Genomic DNA, 26,687 nt, shown 5'->3' on the forward strand with positions numbered 1-26,687 from the left:
GTGTGAGGTGCAGGTTGCGGGGTTGTGGAAGTGTGATGCAGAGGCTGTGTGGGCGAGGTACAGCTCAGATAGGTCTTGGAATGAAGGAGCAGGGTGCAGCGTGCAGGACACAGAGGTAGGGTGTGGCAGGAGGCGGATAAGGGGCTGAGTGGATGTGCAAGGGCTAGTACATGGGCAGGATGTGGGTGGGCGTGTGAATCATGTGGGTTATGGATGTCATGGTATGGAGTACAAGGCACAGAGGTCGGGGCACAGGGAGGGCAGGGTGCAGGTGTGTTCTTGCACAGAGGGAGAGGCCCAAGGGACCCAGGATGTAGATGCGTGAGTGAGCAGGGGTGGAGCACAGGTTGCAGAGGTTGTGGGATGTGTTGGGGGTGGGGCCCTGGCATGGGTCTGCCGGTGTGGGGTGGCTTATGCAGGACAGAAACTATGTGGCACAGATGTGCACAAGAGCACTTGCCAGGTGTGAGAGAAGGGCACGTGCGCTGTAGGGTGGGGCAAGGGTGTGCACATGCACGGGACAGGGGTTAAGAGGTCAGTGCACAGGTACGTGGGTGCCCAGCAGAGAGGATATTGCTGTGTCGGTGCGTCATTCTGCGGGGCAGGACCCTGGTTATCACGTGCAGAGCTCAGAGCAGCGGGGCAAGACTGTGCCTGAGTGGACTGAGGGTGGATATGGCCCAGATCTGCTGGTTTGAGCTTGTCCAGGGCTGAGGGGGTGTGGTTTGAGTGGGCGCATGCATGTGCACATGCACATGTTTCAGGGCCAGATGCTGATGTGTGCATGTGCAGAGCTCGGTGGGGGGGACAGGCGAGGTTGAAGACTGTATAGGCTGAGTGAGGTGTGGCCCTGTTATGAAGGTGAGTGCCTGGAGCCCGGATGCACAGGTGACTGCCTGCAGGGGGCAGGGAGGGGGAGGTGGGGGTCAAGGCACTGGACGAGGGGGTATACGGATCTTGGGAGGGGAGGGGCAGGGGTGTAAACAGAAGATGTGTGGGAGGGAGGTTGGGGTGGGGCTGGTATGGGTCACAGGGTGTGAGGGGAATTGCAGGTCGCAGGGCAGGGCCAGCACGCATGAGGGTAGCACCTTCAAGGAATGTGGCTTGGTTTACTTTCTTGTCCCTATTTCCCTGTCCGAGCACTCCTGACGGCTCCGGGTGTTCGTCTGGTTATATGGCAATTTTGAGATGATAGAGAGCTCACAAAAATCAAATAAAAGTACATAGGTTCCAGAAATCCTGGGTCTTATTAGATATAAGTGATTACAGATACAGTTTTGAGACAATAAGAAATATAAAAATAGTAATCCAAAAGGAGATGAAAAGCTCCAATTTTTTCAATCTCCTCTGAGTTTGCATACTGCATTTCAAATTAAGCTCTGTGAAGGTAGGCACCCTTCAGTGATCTTGTCACCATTTGCTCCCATACCTAACTAAACTGAATGGAAAATAATAAAATTTGTTGAATGACTGAAGCAGAATTACCTCTTCTATAGTTATGCTGAAGAGAAAGGTAGAAAATTAAGGGCTCAAAAGAAAAAATGGGGGAAACGGTTGTTCTTTTCTAAGTTCTCTTCCTAATTTGTTTCAGATTCACCTCTATGTAGCTAAAAATAAAGCTAGCTCTTGAGTAATATATCCAAGCACCTCCCTCATGACAATCACAACTACTCATCAAAGTCAGGAAAATACTAGGGTTACCATAACATGTGCAGCTTAACTTTCACTACAGTGGTGTAACAACTGACAAACATCAGTGTTGGTATAAAGAATTTTGTCTGCTCACATCTTTAAAGCAAAGGGACAGTTTCAAATTTTCACTTTAACCTCCAATTGAAAGGTTTCCTACTCAATTCTCCAATACTTCTATAGTGACAAAAGTTAGATACTACAAAAGTTTAGATTCTGCATCTATGTCATTAAATTTCTCAGTTTTGGCTCTCTATGGTCTGAACTCAAGGATCATACTAGGAGTTTAATTTTAAAAAATGTATGAAACCTACTTTCTTTAGAAAAGCTGTTGAGACAGCTATATGCAGTTTCTATTAATCTTATTTGTTGTATATATAAATACCACTAAAACAAGACAACAGAGAGGCACCATGAAGATAAATTATGCATGCACTTGTCTCTTAGGGGAGAGTACAGAAGGGCCAGAGAAGAAATAGCTGAGGGCTGCCCTACTTCGGTGTTACTACTCTATTTCCAGAAAGGACAAATTCAGATTTGGATGATACTGAAGAATCAGCACATGTATGTGGCTCTCCTCTCTCTCTTTAATACCATGCCTGTTACTCAGTTATGGGAGGCCAGTTTCTCCTTAATCAAATGGAAAATACTCAGCTTGTTGATATAAAATCATTTTACAAATGGTTGAACAATTTCCAGAAGAATAAAAATCTCGGTCGTACAAAGCATCTTCAAGGATAAAATCTCTAGTAAATGCTGCCCAACTTTTCAAGAGGAGTTCAGACCTAAGAACTTTCTCTTACAAGAAGAAAGGCTGCAGGCTGAGGCTGTGTTGAACTGGAGTCCTCCAAAGCAAAAGCAGGGAGGTAAAGCAATCAGGACCACCAAAACAGACTTTCTCCTTTTGGGGTTCTGATGTGATCTTGTGCCCATTATTTATCTACTTTTCCCCAAACTCCTAGTCTAGTGAGTGGCTATATCAAGAGGTTTTTTGAAATATAAAATGGTATCCTGCAACAAGAAAATATTTAAAACATTTTGGCAATGCTCTAACAACTTTCAATATTTAAAAACACTAAAGAATTCATGAAAAGCCAGACTATAAGTTACAAGGTCTTAACTTCACTTAAATAAAGCTTTCGAATAAGTCATATTTTCAAATAAGCTTCACTTGTAAAAGATAACTCATGCAAAGGTTTCTAAAAGTATTTTTGATCAGTAACAACAGGTTTTAGTAATTTAGAGAAGAAACATGATGAAAAAGAGACTATTTTGACAGTTAAAAACTGGCAAAATTTTAAAAGGTGAGAAAGGAATTAGGTAAGGTAAAAAAAAAATCAGCTTTGGAACAAGTAAAGATATTTTTTATAATACAGAATATGGCTAGTTTCCAATGTTACCACGTGCCTACCATACTACCAATGCACCACTGTTACAATCGAATGAGAAAGGACGCTAATGAAAATTTTACAAAGCTATCGAGTCATCTACAACACTAGGTCAGTCCAGTTTATGTGCATTTGGTCAGAGACACACCAAACTTGCCACCAAGGGAAACTTCCTTTCAAATTATGCCAGAAGAACTAAGAATAACAACTGGTACATTCATTCTTACATAAAATGCTAGCTTAGCTAGTCTTTCCCCACAATAAGGAACTGAACTGTAAATAACTAAATAGTAAACCAAATCAAGAAAAAGTTAGTTTTCTATGTTTGCCTAAGCCCTCAGAGTTTTACAACATCTCACATCAGATTAATTTACCAGATAGGGTACCCAACACAAACATGCACACCCTCATTCTGATAGCTAAAATACTCCTATTTGCCTAGTTTTCCATCTCTCAGAATTTTTCTGAACGTCACCAATAAAGGAAGTCCAAACACCCTCACCCAATCAGCATAAATTGTCATCAGATGTCACTGAACACAGATACAAACCCATCCAAATGAAAAAAGTCATTAGAAAAGAATTTAACAAATAAAACAGCATTATCAATGTTTCACTTAGATTTCTAGTTTTTTTTTAAGCATCACATTCAAAACAATGTAGTTGCTTTTTAAACAATTTACCAATTTTTCCATCTTTCCCATTCTGAGTAAATCCCCAAACTCTGTACCCTATTTTTTAAAGTGATATTAATTCCTCAGATAGATATCCCAATGAAACTTTAGAGAATTATCCTTTTGGTTCCAAAGAAATGGGCTTTCAAAGGAACATGTGCTCACAGCTCTTTCCAATTATCTTGTTCTATCCAAAAACGTATCTCTTCCAACCTGCATGAAATGACTGGAAGATTAATTACAGGAGATATAAAATGATGCAGGAGAACCACACATGTGGAGACAATACTACCACCATTTACAGGCCTAGTTGTTGGTTCCAACCTTTATACCAAATAAATATCAAATTGTGGTTAGATATTGTCAAAGTCGTAGGTGGTGTGGAAGCAGAAGACCTATATTCTTCTTCCTAATCCAAGGCATGGAATATTTTATTAATGTTTATTCATCACGTCACCACAAGAAAATACGGTATCATGCATAAGGAAAAACTCAAAGAATCACATAATTTAATTTAAAACATTTCCTCCTTGCTTCTAACTATTAAGGAAAAGAAAACTGGGCAAAGGAAAACTGCCCATAATAAATACATTTACCAGAATTCTGGATCCGCCATGTTTTTATAAACTGTGTATCAGGAGGTATGGATTCTCCTTCTCCTATGGTGACATCTTCAACAAAGGACATAGAGGGCACACTGATGTTTGGGCTCTCAAAGTCATAATAGGCGCCAATGGCTGCTTGCAGGTTCCTACAAATAAAGAGAAAAGGCAACAGACCTCAATCCTGTACAGAGGACATTATCCTAAGATATTAATCCTTAAACCAAAGGAAGAAACTGGTTTCTTAGAACGTGTCAAAGATCCTCAGGCTCGCTGTGCTTCGATTTTCAGATCTACTGATTCTGGCTGAGGAATTAAAAGAAACAACACCAGAACCAACATTATTTTCTTCCCAAGGTATTCCACACAGAAGGTAACAAACATGAGTACCATCAACACCAATATGAGGAAATCTCCTCCTCACCAACAAGTATAGTAAGTATAGGTAAGGAAGTCAATTAACAAAGATCTCCTCTGTTAACCGAGACTATGGAATTCAAAGAAACTTTCCATTTAAAAAAATATTGTAATTTTTAAAAAAGTAATACATGCATATGGTTCAAAGTTTCATACAGTGAAAATGATCGATTTTACTCCCTTTCATCAAAACTCACACATGGGGTAGCCGTTCATATTACTTTCTTATCTATTCTTCCAGAACTTCCTCATGACCATATAAACAAATATGACCTGATGCCATGTAAGGCCCTGTAACTTAGTTTAGACCTGCTAGTCTGGTCAGCCTATTACCTTGATTGGTTGGAAAGATCTAGCATCTTCTACTTTTCAGGGTTTTTTCATGCAGTAGCAGGCAGCCCCTCAGAGAAGACATGACAATTGGTAGCATATTATACACTGCCCTTTGCTATATTCCCTTAGAACTATATTGTGAAGACAATTCTATGTCGGTACATAAGTTTTTTTATTGTTTATTTTACAATTGTACCTACTATGTAGATGCATCATTATTTAATCTACCAGTCTACTTTTGAGTGTTTCCAATCTTTTTTTACTCTCCCATAAATAATCTGAACACCACATCATTTTTAACACATGCAAGTACATCCATGGGATATTCTTCTAAATGAGACTGCTGAGTCAGAGGGTACACAGGCACTTGCAATTTTAAAAGATGCGTATAAACTGCCTTCAATAAAGTTGTACACTTGAATCTTCCACCAAGAATGTATAAGAGAGCCTATTTTCTCTTTTACTGATCAACAGCATTTCTCCAATATTCTGGACTTCTGCCAGTTTGAGAGGTAAAAAATATCTTAGTGAGGCTTTTATTTTATTATGAGAAAGGATGAATATCTTTTTAGATGTTTAGGTACTATTTATAGTTTCTTTTTTGGAAGTACCATTTTGTAAATGTTGGTGTTCTTTTTAATTACTCACAAATACACTTTTGTTATAAGGAGCTACCAAGCACACAAACCAGAGTCATCAATCGAACAGAATCACATGACTGACAGTTGGTACAACAATGCCAGAAGCCAAAGGCCACTAAGGGGTTGAAGTAAGCTGTGTTTATTACAAAGATCAAAGAAACTGTTGGTAATTACATTAAATGCTTCTCTTCTGTTCTTACTCAAGTCAGTGACATCATTCCCAGTGCCTGCAGTAGACAACAAACCAAATTGCATTTTTCTAAACATACCCCAACCATAAGTCAATGGATACAGTAGATTGTTTTTAATTACACATAAATATAGCATAAATCAAGCTCTGACAGCACAACTACATGACTGCTCAACAGACATGCTATTAAAGCAAATATTTTTCTGCTGGGGACCGACCTGCTCCTCCAGGTGTTTGCAAATGCGGGAAAGTAAAACCATATTTAGAGCAGCTACCTCAGATCAAGTCCCATGCAACAGCGGCCTGTCACATTAGTCAGTAATGACTGGAATTACAACACTACCAACTGCTTGCCTGTCGTGTGTGTGCTAACTAAAATTTACATGGTGCAGAGCTGGGAGAGAGGCCAAACTGCTCCTGTTTACGGACCCGTTCAAGAAGAAGGCTTGGATTTTAGTCTTCCCAACAACTTCCTATCTAGTTGACAGTGATCCAAAGTATGGTCAAACCTGGGGAAGGCCAGTCCCTACAAACAGGATTAGGAGCACATTTGGAATAAGCCTCAGGCTTAAGGATCAGGGATAAAATGAGGGAAAGAAAAATGAGCCTTCTTTTCATTTTATTCCGTTTTTTCCTTTTCAGTTTTAAAGTTTTATTCATACACCATACAATACAACCTAACATTTCATTCTTTTTAAAACATTTTTTTAAAGACTATGTGTCCTCAGGTGTCCGGTACGTAGGCTGATGAATTGTGTTTCTGTTCACCTGGCTATAAAATATGCTTGGAAGAGAAGAAATTATTTCTGCACTGAGGACAACAGCCAAGTCTCATCCCCACCCTAGGTCATATTTCACAACTTGACTCTAACATGAAGACCACTGCAATAAGACCACTAACAAGTAAAAAGTCAAGCTATCTTATTTAGGCAGATCTAGCCCCCTTTTGTTAGAATGAACTAGCAAACACAAAAACCAGCCTCTAACTGAACAGAATCACACATTCCAATCCATCTCACAGCCAAAGCCAACAAAGCTGCTCTTTCATACCTGTGTTCCACCGGTAACTCAGCCAGAGAAAGGTTAAGAAATAATTTTTTTTTTTAAGAAACCATTTTAAAGCCCAAAACTGAAATTGAAAGTAGTGAACTGGAATCCTGGCAGGAAGTAGGAGTGGAGGATGACAAAGCAAACTGGTTTCCTAAATTCAAGTTGGAAGGTGCACTCTTAGCTTGGTAGTACCTTAACCCCTCACCCAGGTACATAGCTCCAAATGTGGACCCACAGCTCCTGGGAGCTCAGGCCATTTAGATTACTAGCCCACAGAACAGAGCAACAGCAAGAAAGGACCAATTTAGTGTCAGAACAAGTAGAAATGATATCATGTATTCCCGTTCAAAACAAAACACTCAGCTATTATTAGCCAACAACAAATTCTACATGAAATCAAGCTGGCTGAGGTGACGGGAAAGGGAGAACACTGACCTAGTATTCAGTCTAGCCTGAAAGTTAAAACTTTCAGGTTTAAACTTCCCTTCACTCAAAAAAATTTTTTTAATCTGATTTCAGATAGATAAAAGCACCCTGGAGGACAAAGCGAGACAGTGTAACAGTTGGGAAAAAAAGAACACGCTTTATTTGGAGCTGGGCTTTACTTGGAGTCTGTTCCTACTCTCAGCTGTGGGGCTTTGAGTGAGTGGCTAAGCTTCTTTGTCAGTTTGCTCATTTATCAAACTGGGTTTACGCCATCTACCTCAATAAGATTGGCTGTGAAGATTACTTGAGGCAATGTATGTAAATGCCTTGAGTTAGTAGTCATTCAAAATATTCTACAAATATTTAATTAATGAGCATATATCCCTGTGCTAGGATACTGGCCAAGGGCTAGGCCACAGCAGAGAGGAAAACAGCAAATAGCAAGGCCCTGCCCTCACAAATCTTGCAGTCTAACAGACTATAGCAAACAGCGGACACTCAAACAAAGGTAAACCAACAGCCTCCACACAGAGGCTATCAGCCCAAGGTAACTAACTATTCCTGTCTGAGGTGAAAGCTGGGCCTAATGCACAGTACAGTTTCAACTGCACTGATAATCAGGTTAACCTGATTTGTAGTAGAAGAATTTGGTGACATCAATATGCTTTCCCCGATGAAATGCAATTTGTAACTCAGGCTCAACATTATCCAACCTTTACATTGTATAGGTTACGCCACTGAGGTCACGACAGGTAAAATAACTTGGTCCAGGCTAGGCAGTCAATTATTAAAACAGAACAGATTTTCTTAAGAACATATTAATTACCATCATGGGGAATTCAGTAAGCAAATGGTAACCCTCTCAATTTGAATTCCTGATAGTTACCAAACAACTTACCTTGCACATACTTACAAATAGAACATTTTAATATACTTTATAGACATACATAAGTCAGTAAATTACTGGTTTTATGAAGGAAAACCATCTATACTGAATATACAGCCAGGAACATCACCCAAAAATATGATGGAAGACAACTAGAAAGAAGGCCAGAAGTCTAAGTAATATCTCAGATTCTCAGGGAAATAAGGTATATTATCTTTCCATCTGTGAACAAATGAGAAACTCAAAATATTTATGAAAAAAAGAGAGCTGCCTATGTAATTAGAATACAAATTAAAACAGGAAGACAGAATAATGAGCCATTTCAGTCAGGTATGAGCAACTGCTTCTTAGGGCTTCAGGCGATACTTATCTAGAACCACAGAAAGTTTCAGTCACCTGTAGAGGGCCAGTGATGTTGCCAGGGAGGCCTTAATATCTCCAAATGACTAAAAAGGTAGTCTGACTGATAAAGAATCAACAAAATAGATGCCATTTCTAACTAGGGCATTACATGGAAATCTATGGCAAAGACCTAAAAGAAGATCAGAAGAGGTATTTGTGACTGCCATGAATTTCAAAGCCTAGGAAGAAACTGAGAATTTCATTAAAAGAAAAAGATGGCTGCATGTAGGGAGTGGAAGTTGGGGTTAACAAAGATTGTCAATGTTTTCAACCTAAAAATTAACTCATGGGTTTAACACATGAATATAACACGATAAAAGAAAAGAATCTGTGGTAAATCTCATTAAGAGACACAACAAAGTCCATACCAAAATTTATCCATAGCAAGCCATGGCAAGTCCAAGATTGTTTCTTCTTTCTTCTTTTCACGGTTATTTATTGATCCTTTTATTATTTTTAGAACTGACCCTTCTAACTATCATCAGCAGCTATTACTTTTTTTCCAAATAGAAAGTAAAAATAGCACTCTGCCACTAGGTTTAAAGAGACATTTCACAGATGAACTGAGAATGCTTCCAACAGAATTTTCTATCCATCCCTGAGGGAGGGAGAGACCTTTAAACCAGAAAAATAAACAGAACTAAGAGACCTGGCCCAGGCCTAATTAATACCCAGAACAAATCTGAACACTAAAAATTTGAACCATAATATTATCAGAGTTTATTATTACTAAACAGAATGTCTCAATATGAACTGGACAAGGAGTGAACTAAAATTTTAAGGGAGTCTACTGTCAGAGGCTTGTAATTATGGCACTTTTTATTAAAAGTGGAAGATTAAAGCAGAATAGCCCAACAAAGGAAACCATGCCCTATCCCATCCCTACATCCTCTATGATCCTCTCAGGGATGGCCCTGAAGGACATCAGACATGGGGAATCTTTCTGAGGGTAGCAAGACCAAGGTCTTTAGTACCCTTCTAGTGAAATGAGCTGAACAGGTGACAAGCGATTTCTATCTTATTGCCTCTCCCCAATAAAATAAATGGTATGTGCTATGCATTCTTTCTGCTTATATGCTCAGGACTGAGAACAGTGCCTGGTGCAATCAGGGGCTCATTAAATATTTGTTCAATGGATAAACTAGTCCCCAATACATAATATTTTTCCTATCTCCTTTTTATCTGGTTTTGCTCTCAACATTGTATACCGAGATTATATGGCGGGGGGAGGGGAACAACAAAAAATACATAATTTAACCCAGATATTAGTAAATCATGAAAATTTATATCTGGATCAATAAAGACCAAACTAGGGAAAGCATGGCTATCACCCAGGGTCCTTTTAGCTGGTTGAATGGGGATTCATGAGAATAAGCACCACAGCTGGAAGTGATGTGGGACAGAAGGAGAATGAGGTCATTTGCTGCTGTTACTGCTTTAGGCAATGCCCTCACTTTCACAAAATGAGTACAAAACGAGGTGATCCCAGAGTTGACTAGGTGAAGGAGGGGAGGGGCAGGGAATTAGGTACTGGAACTGAGTGTTCCTCTCATAGCAGCTGGTCTATAAATTATACATTTAAGAGCTTTTGAAAGTCATGATTCCCCTCAACAGAAATAGAAGACCACTAAAAACACGAAAATAAAACAAACAGAAAGAAACCTAAAAGTATTCTGAGTCTTTGGTTCCAGTTGTTCCTGAAGCCCAAATACATTTCTGTACTTAGGTGCTGAGTAACACAGCATCCTTTAAATAAACTCTCCTTTTAGCATTATCTCATTTGAAATGAGTTTGTTACTTGCAATATATAACAAATGGATTCTAATTAATTCAAAAGTGCATGGTATCTTTCAGGGATAAAGTCTGTATGCCTGGTATACTCTTTGTGAAAAGAGACAGCAGAGCTGGAAAGGTTAAAGTTAAAATTTAATTAAGATGGGAGCAATGTGCCTCATTAAGAAATCTGGCTTTACTCCTAAAAGCAAAAGAGAACTTAAAGGTTTTTTAAAAAGTACTTTACTGACTTAAAAATTAATTCACTCATTTCAATTACACAACTCAATTATTTTTAATAGATTTAATGAACTGTACAATCATATTTTAGAAAATCATCATGTATCAAGAATATTTTCATCATTCCAATAAGATCCCTCACGCTGACAGCCACCATGATCAAGATGTTACAGTAAATCCTTCCAGGGATCTGTTCCATACAGAAGGTTTGAACAACCAGCAAAAGTGGTGAAACATCTTTCTCGAAGCTCCAGAAACAGTTAAAAGGTTAGAGGAACAAGACAAGTGCCAAATCAAGAAAAAGGCAAGGGAAAACCCTTTTTACTGGCCTGTCCCATATCCTCACAAGGGTTCCACAAAGAATCAGGGCATTCACCCAGTACATATCTCTGGTACCGGTTCTGGAGAGAGTAGACATACTTGATGCGTGGTTGTCTGTGTCAACCTGTCTAGTGGCAGACTGAGGGACTGAACCAAGACACTTACTGCACACTTGTCTTTCCAGAACTCGCTTGCAAATAGAAGCAGCTGAAAGAGCTCTCCTACACTGTAAAATAGTCAAGCTGCAGCGGCAAAGGACTAGGCAAATTACAGCGCAAAGGACTGTTGCCTGTTAGAACATCCTGTGTGGTGCCTGGGACTAACAGGAAGCAGTTTCCTGGGGAGAATGGGACATTTGGATCCATGTACACAGGGGAATTGAGAGGGCCAGATGCCCAGGACAAAACAAAACCCAGAAAAGGAGAGGGAGTACTTTTGCCTCAGATTATTCTCTAAACTCATTGTATAGATAAATTCTGAAGGAGAACCTCCCCACAGGCCAATTTTCAAAACCTGGAAAAGGTGTTGTTTTTTTCCCTTTCTTTTTTTTAAGTTCTAAAGATTCAAGGAAATTTCAATAACACTAGCTGTATACAAGATTAAAGAACAGTTGTCTCACTGTCTAAATTCCAGAGTTAATACATTAAAATATCAAAATACTGAGGCACAATAAAAGATACACAGACACAGGAAATGATAGCCCATGCAAAGCAGTAGAATAAAGCATTAGAAACCAACAAGGAGGACCAGATCCGAAACATATCAAACAAAGACCATGAAAATGTGTCCTAAATACACTCAAAGAGCTAATGGAAAAATAATTAAAGGAAACCGGGAAAATAATACATGATCACAAGGAGAATGTAAATAAAAAAACAGAAATCTTGAAAAGGAACCAAATAGAACTGAAGACCACAATAACAGTAATAAACATTTCCCTAGAGGGGTTCTCATCAGCAGAATGGAGCTTGCAGAAGAATCAGTGAACCTGAAGATAAGACTACTGAAATCACTCACTCTGAGCAGAAAGAAAAAAGAATTTAAAAGTTAACGGAACCTGAGAGATCTGTTCGACACCATCAAGCATACCAAGCAATGGCAGAGTTCCAGAAGAGGAAAGGGGCAGAAAGAATGCTCAAAGAAATAATGGCTGAAAAATTTCCAAATCTAACAAAAGACATGATTATACACATCCAAGATGCTAAAAGAACTACAAACAGAACAAACCCAAAGAGACGCATGTTGTGTCATATAGTAAAGTAACTGTCAATTGTCAAAGATAGAGAATTCTGAAAGCATCAAGAGAGAAGCAACATGCCATATACAAGAGAGCCTCAATAAGATTAAGTAGGGGCCAGCCTCTCCAGGATATCAACTAGTTCTATCTCCACATCTCATATTAGCAACAGTCCTTTTTAACATGAAAAAGTTAGAATAGGCATAGTCCAAATATCTCTAAAGATTGTAAAGAAGATCAAAAGAGAAAGTGGAGTTAGAGAAGAGTATTACTGCTGAATTATTATATTGATATTTCTTTTAGTCTCCAGTATCTTGGAGCAGCTAGAAGGAAAAACCTGTAATTGTGGAACTATAATCCATCCCAAACTCTGAAATCTGTTCTACAACTAATAGTTGCAGTGTATTTTGAAATTTACTACTTTTTGCATATATGCTATTTTTCACAAAGAAGAAAAAATGATGATAATATATATATATATATATATATATATATATATATATATTCCATCTAGCCTCCAATGTTCTGGAGCAGCAAGAAGGAAAAATCTGGGATGACGGTATGGTAGCCCATGGCACACTCTGAGATCTGTCCTGTAACTATTTGTTGAAGAGTGCTTTGAAAACTATTGCTTTTTTATTTCTTTGCTTTGTATATATGTTATACTATACATTATAAAAGTTAAAAAGAAATCACAATCATCCATCATCTGACGATTAATGGAAAAGCTATTATTGATATTTTTGTGACGAATTCTCATTGTATCTCTGTGCATGTTTAATATTTTTTCAAATTTGGGATAATAATGCACTATGCTGTTTTAATAATGCTTTATTTAGTGGTTATATCTTAGACATTTATTTATATCTTTATTTTTTAATCCAATAAAGTACCTTATTTTTTCCCATGAAAGAAAAAACAAAAAAACTACTGCTTTTTTCTTTCTTTGCTTTGTATATATGTTATATTATACAATAAAAAAAAGTTAAAAAAAAAACACTAAGCACTAAACTGTTTTAAAGACCTTTGTCTTCATGAAGACCGCAGCTTCTGATGTTAGGAAATGCAGATACTCTCTAACTAGTTTTCAGGTATGTAAAGCCTGAGAGAGCAGCCTCCTCAAGGAAATGTTGCCATTTAATGCATTCAATAATTTGTCAATCTATGTTTATTACATAACTTTGTACTGTATGTTATAATGGGATGACTAGAACAACTCAATTCTTTGGATCATTTTTTTTTATTTCATAGTAATTTTTTAAATTTAATTAGTTTTTGCTCAGATTTAGAACAGAAATCTGATTTCCATGCTTCCCCTAATGAAGTGTTCTGCTCTTTCTTAGTGGTGGGTATACTTGGCTGGAGTGTGTGCAGCACTTGATGTGATCAAAGGATGAAGACAGTATTTTGACAAAATATGAAGTGGAGATTAACTCACACTATGTTGTATACAGAATAAACAAACTGAATAAAAGTGGGGAAAAAATGCAAATACTTACTTCACATAAAAAAAAATCGTAAGATTAAGTATCAGTTTCTCATTGGTACAGAACTTCAATATTAAATGCTTTCTGTCATCATATTTAAATTAAACTTCTTAGCACTCTAAGGCTACCAAAGTAAATGCTGTCACTATATTTATTTATTTTGATATCACTTTTTAAATTAATTTTTAATTTTTAAAAAATATAACAAACACAAACATTCTTATGATCATTCCATTCTACATATATAATCAGTAATTCACAGTATTATCACATAGTTGCAAATTCATCATCAAGATAATTTCTTAGAACATTTGCATCAATTCAGAAAAAGAAATAAAAAGACAACAGAAAAAAAATCCATTTCTACCATATCCCTTACCCCTCCCTTTCACTGATCATTAGCAATTCAATCTAACTTTATTTTAACATTTGTTCCCCTTATTATTTATTTTTATTCCATATGTTTTACTTGTCTGTTGATAAGGTAGACAAAAGGATCATCAGACACAAGGTTTTCACAATCACACAGTCACATTGTGAAAGCTATATTATTATACAATCATCTTCAAGAAACATGGCTACTGGAACACAGCTCTACATTTTCAGGCAGTTCCCTCCAGCCTCTCCATTACATCTTGAATAACAAGATGATATCTATTTAATGCGTTAAGAATAACCTTCAAACAGGACTCTGTTTGGAATCTCTCAGGGCTGACACTTTATTTTGTCTCATTTCGCTCTTCCCCCTTTTGATCGAGAAGGTTTTCTCAATCCCTTGATGCTGAGTCTCAGCTCATTCTAGGATTTCTGTCCCACGTTGCCAGGAAGGTCCACACCCCTGGGAGTCATGTCCCATGTAGACAGGGGGAGGGTGGTGAGTTTGCTTGTTGTGTTGGCCGGAGAGAGAGGCCACATCTGAGCAACAAAAGAGGCTCTCTTGGGGGTGACTCTTAGGCCTAATTTTAAGTAGGCTTGACCTATCTTTTGTGGAGTTAAGTTTCATATGAACAAACCCCAAGATTGGGGGCTCAGCCTATAGCTTTGGTTGTCCGCACTGCTTGTGAGAATATCAAGAATTCAACTTAGGGAAGTTAAATTTTTCTCCCTTTCTCACCATTCCCCAAAGGGGACTTTGCAAATACTTTTTATTCACCATTGAAATCACTCTGGGATTTATCTGGTCCGTCACCATATTTAAATTCAACTTCTTAGCATTCTTTTTCTTTTTGCTCAGGTTTTTTTTTTTTTCTAATTAATTAAAAAAAATTTTTTTAAATACCAAAAAACACCAAATAAACACAAACATTCTAACTTTTGATCATTCTGTTCTACATATATAATCAGTAATTCACAATATCATCACATAATTGCATATTCAGCATCCTGATCATTCAGGGCATTACTCTGGTCTGTCACCATATTTAAATTAAACTTCTTAGCACTTTAAGGGTACCAAAGTTCCCTCAAAAAAAACTTTTTTTTTTTTTTTTAAAGGAAAGACAGAGAGAAGGAAGGAAGGATAGAAGGAAGGAAGAGAGGAAGAAAGGGAAACATCTTTTAAACATTTTCTTGTTTTATTGTATTTTGTTTCTCCGTTTTTCGTTACATGGGCTGGGGCCGGGAATCGAACCGAGGTCCTCCGGCATAGCAGGCAAGCACTTTGCCCGCTGAGCCACCGCGGCCCAACTTTTTGTTTTTTAACAAGTAAAAATATAGTGTCTACTGGTCATCTATAGCTGTTAAAAAGTTTTTTTTAATAAAAATAAATTTTATAAAATAACAACTTCTAACTTGTATGTGATTTGAACACTTCTAAGTGACCATGAAATGCCTGGTATTTCCTAATTCTCTGCAGGTCGTAGGTTCAGGGTCTTGAAGAAGAAATCATATCACAGAGTTTTAAAGTTATAGCTGGACTTCTAAATCACAAAAGAAAGAAAATCTGACATCACTTAATTCTCTTTCTTGTTTGTTTTGGTTTTGTTTTGCCAATGAGGAACCAAATTGAATGTCATCATTTTTCATTCAAACGGACCACCATCTGAGGACTTGATTTGTTTCTCCCTTGTTAGCTGGTTACTATTGACTGTCGAAGGACAATTTTCATTTATAGCTGAGCATTTTCACATAAAGATAATTACTTCTAATTTAGCAAACTTAATAATATATGAAAATGTAGATTATATTACAACATAACCACACGCAAACTAGTGAAAGACATTCAACCAGAAGATGAAAAGGTACTCACTATAAAGGAGATAGGGGGAAATTCTTAAACTGAGATGATACCTTTTGTTGAGTCATCAAGATAACTACCACCATTGTATTCAAAGAAACTAAGATCAAAGAAAAGTTAAAAATACTTGAAATGCTGAAAATATTAATTTCTCCTACAACTAAAACAAATGTGTTTTAAGGAGAGATGGAAAAATAAGCTCCTAAATGAAAAACAAAACAAAACATAGGATTTGTAATTCATTAAACATTACACACCTGATTTTCTTTTGAGGGGAAAAAAACACTAGTTTTTTAAACAAGGGCAAAAAACAGGCTTTATATCAAGTCATACTAAAATCTGTTCTCAGTGAAAAATATATCATCACTATAAAAAAATTAAATTTCAGATATTTTCCAGTTAATGTGGGCAGAATACAATGTTTATGTTTGAAATATAAACTAATAATTGGTTTTCATTCACAATATAAAGTGTTTTAGGAAAAGTTTATATTTTTCAGTGCTCAAAATTAAATAGAAATTGCTTTCCATACCTAGGAATTATAACGGTAAAGGGAAGTATATGTTTAATTCTGCTGACTAAAGCTCAAATAGATTCAAATAGAAAATAAGCATGAAAATACCTAAAAAAACCAAAAAGTTTTAAATTTTTGTTACTTTGCAATGATGTTAGGTTTACTTTTTCTAACATTTAAAAAGACTCTAGCCTTATTTTATCAATATAAAATTATTAAAATAATCACAACAGAATTTTTTACATTAACTTAGAAAAATAATTTCACATGATACACTCATAGCACTCAAGAATTACAATCCAGAAAGGAGCAGTCTCCTTCAAACAGAAAGGAGTTCTTTCTTCCTTTTTGTCACTTCCATTCTTTACATATAATCTTTATTTCACATCATTTATATAGAAATATTATCACAATCTGACAAGAAAATAAGAAAAACTTTTTTTTTTCCCTTCTGGAGCTCACCAAGTAAATTTACTCAGTCTTCATAGTGTGATTCTTTTTAACTTTATCTGAAGCATCAATGATAGGTTTTGAAGTAGATGAACCAGTGCCACTGAAAGGTAATTTAATTTCACTTTTCTTCCCACATGATGAAAACTGTTGCTGCCTGACAAAAAGCATCTGACTCAATGTATCCTCAAAAGAAGCAAAAGGCAAATCAGAAGTCTTTTGAGCATCACGGTTATCTTTGCGGTCACAAGAAAAAATGGTATAAGAGAACGTGACAATATGCTTTGATACTGACAGATACTTGGTGTGTTAGAATGTGAAGATAACTGACCCCAATAGGGTCACCTTGGCAGGGTAAGACAATTTCAGTCATTCTTCGGTTTCTGGTTTCCAACCTTCTTTTATCAACTCTTCAGAATTTGTTATAATGGTAACATCTGCACCTCGGGCCCATTCAACAGCTATCATGATTACCTGGCCATTTTTGTAATAGCCACTAGCATGGGTGACTCCACCTACTTACTATTTTCCAAGTTCTGGTCACTTCCTTCATTCCTGCAGCCAAGAGCTGAATAGGGAAAGAATAGTCCTGGCAAACTAGGTCATATGGGCAAAAATACATAATATACCAGATTGAAGATGCCAGTAATATATCAGTGCGGTTTACAAGAAATCTCAAAGGAGGCTCTGCAAGTAGTACAAAGGATAAAATTCCTCCACCAAAACAGTGGAGCATGGCAGAAATCAGCTTGAAAGAGGATTCCTCAATGCTACTGCCTCTGCTCCCAGCAGGTACTTCAGTGCCATGAGGGACACCAGATAGTGGGCATAGGGGAACATGGACATGCTGGAGAAGGCAAGAGTCAGCTCATCCTATACAGAGTATATGACTACCACTGACCAAGGTGGCCAATATGGTGGAGATCTGGAATGGCTTTTAAAAAGGGGAATTTAATAAGTTACAAGTTTATTGTTATAAGGCCATGAAAATGTTCCAATTAAAGCAAGTCGTAGAAATGTCCAATCTAAGGCATCCAGGGAAAGATATCTTGATTCAAGAAGGCTGATTCTTGAATTGAAATTCAGGGTTTCTCTCTCAAGTGGAAAGGCACACGGCAAAAATGGTGAGGATTTCTGTCTCATCTGGAAAAGCATGTGGCAGATACGGCTAGCTTCCTCTCCAGGCTTCCTGCTTCATGAAGCTCCCTGGGAGGCATTTTCCTTCTTCATCTCCAAAAATCGCTGGCTAGTAGATGCTCTGCTTTGTGGTCTGTGGCACTCTGTCGTCATTCTCTGCTCTCAGAATTTCAAGCCTTTTCCAAAAATGCTTCCTCTTTTAAAGGATTCTAGAAAAGTAATCAAGACCCACCTGGAATGGATGGAGACAAACCTCCATCTAATTAAGTTTAATACCCACACTTAATTGGTTCACATCTCCATGGAGATAATCTAATTAAAGTTCCAACCTATAGTACTGTATAGGGATTACAAGAAACCATTGTTCTCACAAGACTGAACAGGATTAAAACATGGCTTTTGTAGGGTACATAAATCCTGTCAAATCAGCACACCATGGCAGCAAGAAGTTAGCAGAATGGCACATTTAAAGTGCGAAAAGCAAAAAAACCACTTTCTTCATATCCAGGAAAATTGTCTTTCAAAAATGAGGGAAAAATTAAGACATTCCCAGATAAACAAAAAAACAAAAGTTGAGAAGCTTTGTGATAACTAGATTGGCCCTTCAAGAGATGCTAAAGATAACTCTGCAGGTTGAAAGAAGGACAATATGATAATAGCTCAAAGTCACAAGAAGAAATAAAGATCTCCAGTAAAGGTAGCAATAATGGTCAATATAAATGCTAGTAGTGTCCAGTTTGGGTTATAACTCCACTTTTTACTTCTTACAGATTCTAAAATGCAAATGAAAACTCAGTGATTTTAGATTCATACGTATACAATTTTGACAAGAACTACATGAAGGTGGAGGAATGGAGGAATAAAAAATTTGTGTATACTATGAAGTTAAGTTGGTGTCAAAGCAAACAAGGTTACTGTTATAGATTCAGGATGTTAACTTTAGGCCTCATGAAATGCAAAAAAAGTACTAGAAAATATGCAAGCGCATAAGACAGAAATTAGAGTATAAGCTGCCAGGGATGGGGGCCAGGGAGAATGGGGAGTTAATGAGAAATGTTTGTAGGGTTTCTATTTTGGGTGATGACAAAGTTTTAGTAATAGAAGGTGGTAAGGATACTGTAACTCCTGAATGTGATAATCCCAGTGAATTGTACGCTTGGGAGTGGTTGAGGTGGGAAAGTTTACATATATATATGTGGGAGGGAGGGAGGGAGGAAGTGTTGTATACAATTTATACTCAAGTGTTTCAGAAAACTGGTCTGATAAATAAACAGACAGATGGATAGGCTGATACATGGATTCACAGAATGATGGATGGATAGACGGAATGATAGGTTATATGTGATAAAATGGTAAAACTGGTGTCTGGGGGAATAGGGATATACTGGAGTTCTCTGAGGGTGTGTATTATTTTTGCGACTATCCTGTAAGACTGAAAATATTTCAAAATTAAAAGTTTACACTTAATATATAAATAAATAACAGTCTCAGCCCTTAAAAAAAAAGTTTTGAGAGAGAGGAAAAATACAACATAACTCTGAGTCATATACTATTTATTAAAACAAAACAAAACAAAAAAACCTCATGCCCATTTATATTCAATATACTGTCTCAACCCAAGGCCCAGGCAACCAAAAATCTACCTTCTTTTGCTAAAGATTTGCCTTTTCTGATCATTTCATACAAATGGCATGCGTGTTACTGCACGTCTGACTTCTTCCGCTTAACATAATGCTTCCTGAAGTTCATTCATGTGGTACTATTCATCAATAAATACCTCATTCCTTCTCATTGCTGAGAAATATTCCATTTTTTGGATATACTATACTGTGCATACCCATTCACTGCTTGATGGATATTCCCCCTCACCCCCCAATTTTGGACAATTATGAATAATGTGCTGCGATCATTCATAGAACCTAAATGTTTCTATGCATGGTGGTGACACGATCAAATCTCCTTTCTTAAAAGATAAACTCTGGCAGATATGCAGAAAATAATTTGAAAAAGGAAAATAGGAGGAAGAAGACTGGTTAGTGGATATTTTTGTTCTTCAAGCATGAAGAAGAAAGGCTTGAACCAAGACCACAGCACTGAGAATGATGGCAAAAAGACTCAGCTAACAAAACTGATAAAACTACACTAAGGACCAATCAGATCTGCAAGTTAAGGCAGAATTTGAGTATAGAGCTGAATACTACTATATTTGAGTATAGCTTGCACAAGAAGGTAAACCCTAAAAGGGAAGAGATTTGGGGAGGGGAAAAAAATCTACATGCCAGGCACTGGGCTTGATGTAAGATGCTTCAAAATCCCTAAGTTTTGCTGTTATTTATTATATTCTGTTTGTCTGCAAACTCCTGGTCACTTGCTTTAAGAATCCTATCCCCTACTTGTACCCCATTACCATCAGCTACACTTTCTACACTGATTTGTGGGCAAAGATATTCAGTTACCTTTTACTCAATTAAGAGTGTGCCACAATATTAAAAGTACCCATTCTTCTTAGTCTCAACCAAATAAGAGTAATCATCCCCCTAAATACTATTTCATAAACTCACTCCAGGTACTTTCTATCTTGCCCAAATCCTCACTGCTAAGCTTTTTTTTACAAATATAACCTCAAGAACCCTTATGAATGCCTGATGCATTCAATGAAAAACAAGTTTTTGTTCTGGGTATTTATGTGGCAGCTGATACAGAGTTAGAGCTCTGAAGCTATGAAAGTCAGCAGTACCCCATACAGGAACTGTTTAATAACAGAAAAAGAGATATGAAGGAAGGTGATCTGGATAGGACTAAGACAGACCAGAATACAGGGTAAAGGATGATATTGTCCATATTTTAAAACTTCAACTTCTGTGCAAGACCAAAGGGAAGATGTATATTTGGTGCAAAACTTATAATTTGGGTAGTACACTATCTAATTTAACTTGTATGGACAGTTCAGTTGATCACCATAACTACATGGAATCTAGAACTGGGTATGAAATTTTATCCAGGTTAATGTGATGACCTGATATATTCCAGATTAATTTGGGCGTGAATAAAGAAGGATTTGCAAAGTCCCTTTGGGGGGCTGGGGAGAAAGGAGGAAATATTCAACTTCCCCATTTGGAGAATTTCTGATATTCTTGCCAACAGTGGTGACAACCAAATCAACAGACCAAGCCCTTGATCTTGGGGTTCACCCCTATGAAAGTTATTCCTGCAAAAGATAGGTGTGCTGGTTTGAAGAATTATGCGTCCCCGAAAAGCCATGTTTTAATCTTGATCCAGTTTTACAGAAGCAACTGCTTCTTTTAATCCCTAATCAATAATGTAGGTTGGAACATTTTGATTAGAGTATCTCCATGGGAGTATGGCTCACCCAATTGTGGGTATTTACCTTTCACTAGACTGAGATGTGACTCCACCCATTCCAGGTGGGATGTGATTAGTTGACTGGAATCCTTTGAAAAGGAAGCATTTTGGAAAAACTTCCAAGCCACAGCAGAGTAATGAGAACGACAAGAGTCCAACAACCAGCAACCTTTGGAGATGAAAAAGGAGAACACTCCTGAGAGAACCTCATGAAACAAGAAGCCTGGGGAGAGGAGGACTTCCGGGAAGATGGCCGACTAGACTAGCTTGAGATTAGCCTTGCTCCATAGAAAAGTTAGAGAAGGGACAGGAGGGCAACTGCATAGAAAAGTTAGAGAAGGGACAGGAGGGCAACTGAGGCAACAATTCAGGAGTGAGGCTGACCTGGGAGAGCCTTCTGTACCACATGGAGAAGCCCAGGTTGCAGAGGCCAAGGAACTGAGAGGCAGAGAGCTGGAGCCTGGTGTGGAGGTGTGGAGCCCACGGGAGTGCACGGATGGCAACGCGTGACTAGAAAGTAAGCCAGTTCACGTTTCCTGGGCATGCTATCCTCACCACCGCAGCCCTGTGACTGACGACCCATCTCATACCCCACACCTGCTCATCTGAACCCCATCACCCACTTCCATTCCCTGCGCTCCAGGCAACCCACCCCACCAGTCTCCAGTGCACATAAGGCTGCCCCACACACCAATCACAAGTGCAGCCCAACCCACAACTTCTGCCCACCCCTCCCAAGCACTACCTTCCCCTCCCTGTTTCCTCCAGGCTATTGCCAGTGCATAAAGGCTGTGGGTACTAATCTCCATAAATACGGTACGCCTGCTCCCCTGCCTATAATGTCACACAGCCTCACTCTATCTCACTTGAGCTCTGTGCATCTGGATCCATTTACGGCACTCCCGGGTTCCGCATGAGCACGGGCACCCAATCACGTCATTTAGCTCTAGGAACTGCACTTTACAGCAGTCCCAGAAATGCGCAGGCGCCAGCCCTCAACCACACTCCCCAGCTATGAGAAAGGGCCAACCTGCGCAGCCGGGTCACATCTGCCCCCAATCCACAAAGGCATAATGCCAACATGCTGCCACAACTCTATGCATGCACACAAAGGGCCCCATGCCTTAGACCAGTGGACACCAGGATTACGCCCCCCAAACTGGTATACCTGCACAGCTACATCCTCTCTGGCCACTCATGTTCACAAGCATCAGTGTTAATATCTCAAACCTGCGCCCATTCCTGCCCTAAAACAAATCATTGCACTGTGCGCCCCACCCCATACTCTGCTCCCTGCTGTACAACCATCCTGTGAACACAAGGCTTTAGACTACTGAAAGAGATCAACTCCCAAAAGTAAATCAATGAAGATATTTACATGCCACGAAGACAGCAGAAGATCACTAAGCATATCACAATGCAGACAGATAGAGTCCTACCTAACCACCAAATTAAAATACCAGAGGAGACACAGAAGTTAGAATAACTAATCAAAGATGTTCATACAACTCTACTTAATAAAATAAGTGGGATAGCAAATGATATAAAGGAGAACACAAGACAGGAGAAGAGTGTAAAGAGGAATTTGAAAGAATAAACAAAAAAATAGTAGATATTACACAGATTAAAGACTTTGTTGACCAAATAAAAAACATACTAGAGGCACACAACACCAGATTTGAAGAGACAAAAGAAAGAATAAGTGATATAGAGGACAGGATAATTGACTTTGAAGACCTAAAACAGCAAATGGAAAAATTGAATGGGAGCTCAGTGAAATGATAGACAAAACAAAGTGCACAAATATAAGAATCATTGGTGTCCCAGAAGGAGAAGACAGGAGCAAAGGGCTAGGAAGAGTAGCTGAAGATATTAACGGGGGAAAACTTTCCAACCCTCATAAGGACATAAATGTACAAGTCAACAAAGCCTAACAAACTCCAAACAGAATAAATCCAAAAAGGCCTTTCCTAAGACACATACTAATCAGTCTACCAAATCTTGAAGAGAAGCAGAAAATCCTGAAAGTGGCAAGAGAAAAACAATCTACTACATACAAGGGAAACTAAGACTGAGTTCAGACTACTCAACTACCACTCTGGGGGCAGTGGTATGATATATTCAAGATCCTGAAAGAGAAAGACTTTCAGCCAAGAATGTGGTATGCAGCCAAATTGTCCTTCGAAATTGAGGGGGAGATTAAAGTTTTCACAGACAAAGAAGTCCTGAAAGAATTTGTGAAAAAGAGACCGGCCCTACAAGAAATACTAAAAGGAGTTCTACCAGCTGGAAAAAAAAAAAAGACAAGAGAGGGAGGTCTGGAGGAGGGGACAGAAGTGAAGAGTACCACTAAGGTAATTTAAAGAACACAAGGAAAAAGAGGGAAAAGAATATATAAATCTGACAAATAAAATAAAAACAGATAAGATGGCAGACTCAAGAAATGCCTTTTCAGTAATAATTTGAATGTTAATGGACTAAACATACCAGTTAAAAAGATACAAACTGGTTGAATAGATTTAGAAACATAATCCAGCTATATGCTGCTTACAAGAGACTCATCTTAGACACAAGGATACAAACAGATGAAAGTGAAAGCATGGAAAAAGATTTTCCATGCAAGTTGTAACCAAAAGAAAGCAGGAGTAGCTATACTAATATTGGACAAAATAGACTTTAAATGTAAAGACATCATAAGAGACAAAGAAGGACAATGTATACCAATTAAAGGGTTAATTCACCAAGAGGCTATAACAATCATAAATATTTATGCTCCCAATCAAGGAGCTCCAAAGTACATGAGACAGTACATGGCAAAACTGAAGGGAGTGATAGATGTTTCAACAATAATGGTAGAAGACTGCAATACACCACTCTCCTCTATAGATAGAACAACCAGACAGAAGATCAAACAAGGAAACAGAGAAGTTAAATAACTTGATAAATGAATTAGACCTAAGAGATATATTTAGGTCATTGCACCCCAAAGCACAAGGATATACATTCTTCTCTAGTGCTCATGGAACATTCTCCAGGATAGATCATATGCTGGGGCACAAAACAGGTCTTCATAAATTTAAAAACATTGTAATTATTCAAAGCACTTTCTCTGACCATCAATGGGATGAAGCTGGATCTCAAGAACCATGAAAAAATGAGAACATTCACAAATAAATGGAGATAAAATAACACATCCTTAAACAACCAGTGGGTCAAAGAAGAAATTGCTAGAGAAATCAGTAGCTATCTGGAGATGAATGAAAATGAGAATACAACTCATCAGAACTTATGGGATGTGGTAAAGGATATGCTGAGTGGGAAATTTATTGCCCTAAATGCCTATATTAAAAAACAAGAAAGAGCAAAAATTGAGGACTTAACAACACACCTGGAGGAAGTTGAGAAAGAACAGCAAACTAACTCCAAAGCAAATAGAAGAGAAATAACAAAGATTAAAGCAGAGGTAAATGAATGAGAAAACAAAAGAACAACAGAAAGAATCAAAACCAAAAGTTGGTTCTTTGAGAAAAATCAATAAAGTTGATGAACCACTATCAATTTTCAATGTCAGCAAGACTGACAAAGGAAAAAAAGAGAGAATGCAAATAAACAAAATCAGAAATGAGAAGGGGTGCATTACCAAAGACCCTGAAGAAATAAAAGAAGTCATAAGAGGATATTATGAACAACTACATGCCTGCAAATTAGACAACCTAGATGAAATGGACAAATTCCTGGAGAGGCACAAACAAGCTACACTGACTCAGGAAGAAGTGGAAGATATCAATGAACCAATCACAAATAAAGAGATTCAATCAGTCATCAAAAATCTTCATACAAAGAAAAGCCCAGGGCCAGATGGCTTCACAGGGGAATTTTATCAAACATTCCAGAAGGAATTAACACCAATTCTGCTCAACCTTTTCCAAAAAATTGAGGAAAAAGGAACTCTAACCATTTTATGAACCTAATATCATTTTAATACCAAAACCAGGTAAAGATGATATAAGAAAGGAAAACTAGAGAGACTTCTGGGCCAAGATGGCGGCTTAGCAATGTGCACGTTTTAGCTCGTCCTCCAGAACAACTACTAAATAACCAGAAACAGTACAGAACAGCTCCTGGGGCCACTTCTGTGACCAGACACACAGCGTACCCAAGTCTGGACCAGCTGGGAGCCCCCCCAGAACCGTAAGTTCCCCAAGCCATGGTGGCTGGTGCCCCTCCCCCACAGGCTACTTCCCAGAGGGGAAAGGAAAGAGACTTTACCAGCAGCAGGGGCTGAGCCCAACCAAATGCCAATTGTGAAATTAATTAACAAATTCTGACTACTAAACATTGGCCCCCAGCTCAGGTGAACATGGTCAAAGCGGAGGTCGCTCATTTTTGCCGCAGCACCAAGGGGGCAAGGCTGACGGAAAAAGAAAAAAAAAAAAGAAACAGGTTTTTGTGGCTGTGTTTCTACAGAGGCTTGACTGCCTCTGGATACAGCAGCAGGACTTCTCAGGCTGCAACTGCTCCAGGCATAGGTAGAAACAAGCTCGTTTGAGGGCTTGTCTGGAGGCTGTGCCTTTCCCAGGGGAGGGGTGAAGCCCAGCTCAGGTGGAATCCCTCCGTCAAGGAATTCAGACCCCAGGCTTTGGTAATTTGAAGTCCTTAAAATCAACCTACAACCTCTCCTCCACCTCCACCAAGCCCCCAGCAGGAGGAGTCTGCCAAAGTTAAAAGTACCACATCATCTTATGCTGGTGGGACCTGCAGGCAGAAAAGCATAAGAAAACATACTGGGGAGGATAAGAAAAACAGAGTCCAGAGACTTCACAGGAAAATCTTTCAACATGCTGGGTCTCACCTTCAGGGAAAACTAACACAGGTGACTCTTTCCTCCTGATTGGAGGCCAGTTTGGTCTGGGAAAATCCGGCTGGGGTCTATAATACCTATGTAGACCCTCCTAAGGGTGGTGGGGGGGGGGGGGGAGGCACCATACAAGCAGGGCAAGAAACAAGAAATCAAGAACTGAAAAATTCTCCTCTGTTAAACAAAGCCTTAGCTAGAGGTCCAGATAAAGCTGAACTGAATGTCAAAGAACATATAGACAACAAATTCATCCAGCAAGAAAACCCTAGGTAGGACTGCTGCGCTCACGGATCTCCGTCCTTGAAGCCTTTGTCCCATACTCCGCAACCATGGCTGCGTCCACTGCTCTCCTGCGTGGCAATGCCAGTGGGTGC

General features: G+C 38.5%; 1 protein-coding gene and 1 pseudogene across 2 annotated transcripts in view; both read right to left on the minus strand.

The window, feature by feature from the left end:
- Positions 1-26,687, minus strand: part of ILRUN (inflammation and lipid regulator with UBA-like and NBR1-like domains) — a 184,588-nt gene that overhangs the window by 105,987 nt on the left and 51,914 nt on the right. For both annotated transcript variants that reach the window (XM_077161532.1, XM_077161533.1), the window contains exon 2: positions 4,347-4,501. In XM_077161532.1, coding sequence (XP_077017647.1) covers positions 4,347-4,501 — 155 coding nt within the window. The remainder of the gene's footprint in view (positions 1-4,346; positions 4,502-26,687) is intronic.
- LOC143682193 (trimeric intracellular cation channel type B pseudogene) lies at positions 16,529-26,644 on the minus strand (annotated as a pseudogene).

The sequence above is a fragment of the Tamandua tetradactyla genome, chromosome 5 (genome assembly GCF_023851605.1).
Source record: "Tamandua tetradactyla isolate mTamTet1 chromosome 5, mTamTet1.pri, whole genome shotgun sequence".
Classification (NCBI taxonomy): domain Eukaryota; kingdom Metazoa; phylum Chordata; class Mammalia; order Pilosa; family Myrmecophagidae; genus Tamandua; species Tamandua tetradactyla.